Below are 4823 nucleotides of genomic sequence, written 5' to 3' on the forward strand. Positions count from 1 at the left end.
GGTGTTCAGGGTCTCACTCCTAGATCAGGCTCATAGTGATTCTCCTGTTTTCAGCCTTCTAAGAGCTGGGATTACAGGTACAAGACTGAGTCTGGTGGTATGCAGCTGTAATCACAGCTTTTGGGAGGATGACACAGGACGATCACTATGAGTCCAATCTAGTAGTGAGACCCTGAACACCATGTAGACCCTTCCCTAAAATATAAAAACAAAATAATGATTAGATGGACTTCACAATATACAGTGTATAACATCTAGTCATAATAAAAATCAGCTATATCAATAGGCTCAATACATTTCAATTTCATTTTTACAATTTATTCAAAGACATAAATCCTTATATCGAGGAAGGTGCTAGAGTAACAGGAAAGTACATTCTTCTAAGTGAGACTGCTCTCCCACAAGGGGCACACAGAGCTGTTCCAACACCAGGAGGTCACACTGAGCTGTACAGATCCTTGACTGTGTTAACCCACATTATGACTTCAAGCACATGTTCTTTTCGCCATTGAAAAAAATCAAAAATCTTTACTTTAGCACTGGACAAACACAAATATGTAAATATTATGCAATAAAACCTAAAAGTTCTTCAGATTTAAATAAAAATCAATATATTTATCTAGGATCCTGGTGATATGGAAAGCCTACTGCAGCTAAAAGAGAAGCAGCCCTAAAGCCACAGGCCAGTATTTCAAATACAAATGAGAAAATAAGATTCTTTCAGATAATGCAAATGGTTGAGCCCAACTGGAGGTAACTGTCAACCCATGTTCACGTTTGCTGACAAGAGAGGAAAGAGTGAGTGAGGAGAACACACTGACAGACAGAACCACAGGCTTGAACTGCTGCTGCTGACCGTGGAAAGACTGTGCTTTCTTGCATCCTGATTGTGTGTGTGTGTGTGTGTGTGTGTGTGCGCTCGCGCACGCGCACGTGCACGCACACGCACACACTATTTTATTTACTGATCTCTCTGAACCATGTCAATATTTTCATGGCTAATGTCACTTTCCAAGCTAGTTATTCATTACAAAAAAATATTTTAACTTGACAGTCATTCTTGACATCTTAGAGGGAGAAACGAGCAAGGCACTGTAAAGCATAAAGATTTAGCAGCCGGAATACTCTGCAGTCCTGCTGAGAAACTCCAGGCAGGAACTGCATAGAAAATATCCTTCACGTGGTGGGTCAGCCCCCCACAGTAACCATCATTCCACCCGTGCATTCAGATGATTGCTATTGTTTTCACCACTAAAAACCAGAACCAAAGTAAGTCACCGCAGAGTTTAAGTTGGGAAGGCCTAAGGTAAAGCACACCTAGTACTACTTGTAGGCATAATCGAGCCTACACTATTAGTAACCAGATATACATTTAAAAAATTAGGTTAATACTGCACAGTTAATTCTAGTTACCACTTATATTTTTTGACTATTAACAGTGCAAATCCTATGCTCCAAAAGAAACACAACAATCCACCAAAATGGTTACATCTAACTTTCTCTTAAAGGCAAATGAACTAAATGAAAGACCTGGATTTCTTGGTATTTCATTTTAAAATTACTGATACCTATTTACCAGAGAAATAATTATACATTTGTCCCAAAATCAACTAGTTTCTGCAAAAACTTTCTAAAATAGATACATTTCTTGTTCAATTTCCAAAAAAAAAAAAAAAAAGAAAATAAATAACGGTTCCCTAAATGAAAGCATTTATATTCCTACAACTCTATGGTAAACATTAAAAAGAAAATACAAAGAAATGATCTCTTGGCTTCTGAATAGCTCACTTAGCTACATAAAGTGTTTTCTGTTCCAATATTTTATCACTTTCAAAAGATGTTTAATTCCATCAAACAGGACAAACAGAATCTTCATTGCAAACTGTCAGTCTGTTTCCATGGTAACATTGCGGGATTCCTTGGCTATCATAAGTCGCATCAACTGACTGTGCAACTTCTCAATCTCTTTACGTCATGAGCTTGACCTGTTCTGTACACCAAACAAACTAAATAGTCTGTTACTTTAATACACACATTTCCATTAACGTGACTATATTTCAGAACCACTGGTGCCCTCCTCGAGTCCACGAGGTAGAGCTTCTCAGCCATGACCTGAACTCCTCCCAGATCTGACACTGCAGAATTTTGGCCCGGATTTGGACTTAGGCTGCTGGTCCGCCAGCTGCTGCAACTGCCCAAAGAAGGCCCTAACATCCTAATTTACTTGAAGCCAAGTTTCAAGGGCTGGGTTTGATGCTGGATCCCCCAAGCTTAAAACACTGACATTTGACTCTCATTTAAATCACAGTGTGGGCAATACTAACTAAACAAAGCACATTTTTATGCTAGATCTGGGATGCTGGGAAGTAACTTGTAGCCACTGGGTCAAGACATAGAATTTGAGGAAATGGTAATTAAAAAGGTCTGCGATTGAAAGATCTTTTCCCCTAACTCTAAGAAAGTTGAACTGAGATTGCTACTCCAGTGCCTGGGTTTATATAAAAAATTTTCTCCAAGATTAAATTGTTATAACTCCCCTTAAGATTAAAAAGGATGAAATCACTCAGGAGGAAAATGAGACAGATGAGAATGCCTGGCTCTCACCCTCCCCCATGTGCCAGCTGCACTGGGGACAAGGACAGGGTACCAATCAGGACACCCCTTCCCTTCGAGTCCCTTTGCCCCCTCTCATTCCTCAATGGACTGGGACATGCAGCTTCAATATCCCCTCTGGTTATCAAACTGCCATTCAGCACCCCAACATGAGTGCAGCCAGACAGCTTACCGCCTCTCAGCTCTTTCCACTTCAGTTTGTACAGTGCCTTTTGGAAGAAGGAAGAGGGCACCTGGAGTGGCCAAGCCCTGAAAAGGAGGAACCTGGGCTCCTTATTCGCATACTCAACATTCACAACAGGATTTCTTCCCTGTCATTCACTGTAATAGGCCTGAAGTTGCTCTCTTTACAAGCAGTACTCCTTGGCCACATCTTGAGTTTTAATCTAGGAGGGCTCCTTCCTGTGTAATGCTGTATACTGAGACCCTGTCCCCATGCTGTAGTACAGGCCCTGTTAAAATATAAACTTGCTTTAATGCTGTTATAGAAAAGATGTTTTGGACAACTGTAAAGGTATAGTAACACAAATTATGATTTTTAAAGTGGCTCCTGTAGCTGTGTATTAATAACTTTCTGCTCATCACCCACAGATGTCTGTTGGAGAAAGGCTGTGAGCAATATGGGAAGAGCCAACAATTCCACGGTGACAGGATTTGTGCTGGTTGGGCTTTCTGCCCATCCGAAGCTCCAGACCATTTTCTTTGTGCTAGTTCTGTGGATGTACCTGGTGATCCTGCTTGGAAACGGAGTCCTCATCTCAGTGATCATCTATGACTGTCACCTGCACACCCCCATGTATTTCTTCCTCTGTAATCTTTCCATCCTGGACATTTGTTACACAAGCTCCTCTGTCCCCCTAATTCTTGAAAGCTTTCTGAAAGTAAGGAAAAAGGTTTCCTTCTCTGGATGTATGGTACAAATGTTCTTCTCCTTTGCCATGGGTGCCACAGAGTGTATGCTTTTAGGCATGATGGCCATTGACCGCTATATGGCCATCTGCTGTCCACTGAGATACCATAGCATCATGACCAAGGGTGTCTATGTGCCCATGGCAGCTGTACCCTGGGTCCTTGGTCTTGTTGACTCAGGGGTACAGACATCTCTCGCAATGCAATTACCATTCTGTGCCAATAATGTCATTCGCCACTTTGTCTGTGAAATTCTGGCTATCCTGAAGCTGACCTGTGGTGATATTTCAATCAATATAATCAGCATGACAGCATCAAATCTGATTGCTCTAGTTACTCCCTTGCTAGTAATTTCCATCTCTTACATTTTTATTGTTGCTACCATCATGAGAATTCCTTCCACTGAAGGGAAACGTAAGGCCTTCTCTACCTGCTCTTCCCACCTCATGGTGGTGATTATATTCTATGGAACGCTCTTCTCCATGTATGCAAAGCCCAAGTCTCAAAACACTGCTGATGCAGATAATCAGGATATCCTCCAGGCTGTCATTTCCCTCTCCTATGGGGTGATGACTCCCATGCTCAACCCTCTCATCTATAGTCTGAGAAACAAGGATGTAAAGGTTGCTGTTAAGAATATGCTGGGTTGGAAAGACTTTTCTGATGACATCTGAAAACTCATCTAAACCGCATGTTCCAGTATTAAAAGTGGCTTCAGACATGAAATTCAGAAAGAAAAAATTATTTGGGGATACAAAAAAAAGAGAAGAAACAGACACAGTCCTAGCCCAGGTCTGGTGCATGTGTGGGAGAGCTTCCTGCTACCCTGCGCCTGTGGGATGTACTACTGGTCCCAGCCCAGGCGCAGCGTGGGTGAGACCCTCTTCCACCCCCTTGGGACACCCCCCACAACTCCGCAGCACCACCCCACCCCACCTGCCTAGTAGGAATTTCTGCAACTTTCCAGGAACCCCCAGACCCAGTCCTAGCCCAGACCCGGTGAGTGTGTGGGAGAGCTTCCAGCTACCCTGCACCGGCAGGATTGACTACTGGTCCCAGCCCAGGCGCAGCTTGTGTGAGACCCTCTTCCACCCCCTTGGGATGCCCCTCACCACTCCGCAGCACTTCCCCACCCTGCCTGCCTAGTAGAAATTTCAGTCACATTCTGGGAACCCCCAGACCCAGTCCTGGCCCAGACCAAGTGAATGTGTGGAAGAGCTGCCTCTCTCACCTACTCCAACTTGTCCCCTCCAGGCTCAGCTCAGGCCTGGTATACAGGCCTGGAGTGTAACCATGCAGCT

At 43.3% G+C, this 4823-nt stretch overlaps 1 protein-coding gene and 1 pseudogene across 1 annotated transcript; one reads left to right on the forward strand and one right to left on the reverse strand.

The window, feature by feature from the left end:
- Positions 1-1885: 1885 nt before the first annotated feature.
- Positions 1886-2614, reverse strand: LOC101578936 (annotated as a pseudogene).
- A 619-nt stretch (positions 2615-3233) lies between these two features.
- Positions 3234-4196, forward strand: LOC101579325 (olfactory receptor 13C8-like). The gene has a single exon (XM_004638097.1). The coding sequence runs from the start codon at positions 3234-3236 to the stop codon at positions 4194-4196; it is 963 nt and encodes a 320-aa protein (XP_004638154.1).
- The last annotated feature ends 627 nt before the right edge of the window (positions 4197-4823 follow it).

Source organism: Octodon degus, unplaced genomic scaffold (genome assembly GCF_000260255.1).
Source record: "Octodon degus isolate 3935 unplaced genomic scaffold, OctDeg1.0 scaffold00094, whole genome shotgun sequence".
In the NCBI taxonomy this organism is placed as follows: domain Eukaryota; kingdom Metazoa; phylum Chordata; class Mammalia; order Rodentia; family Octodontidae; genus Octodon; species Octodon degus.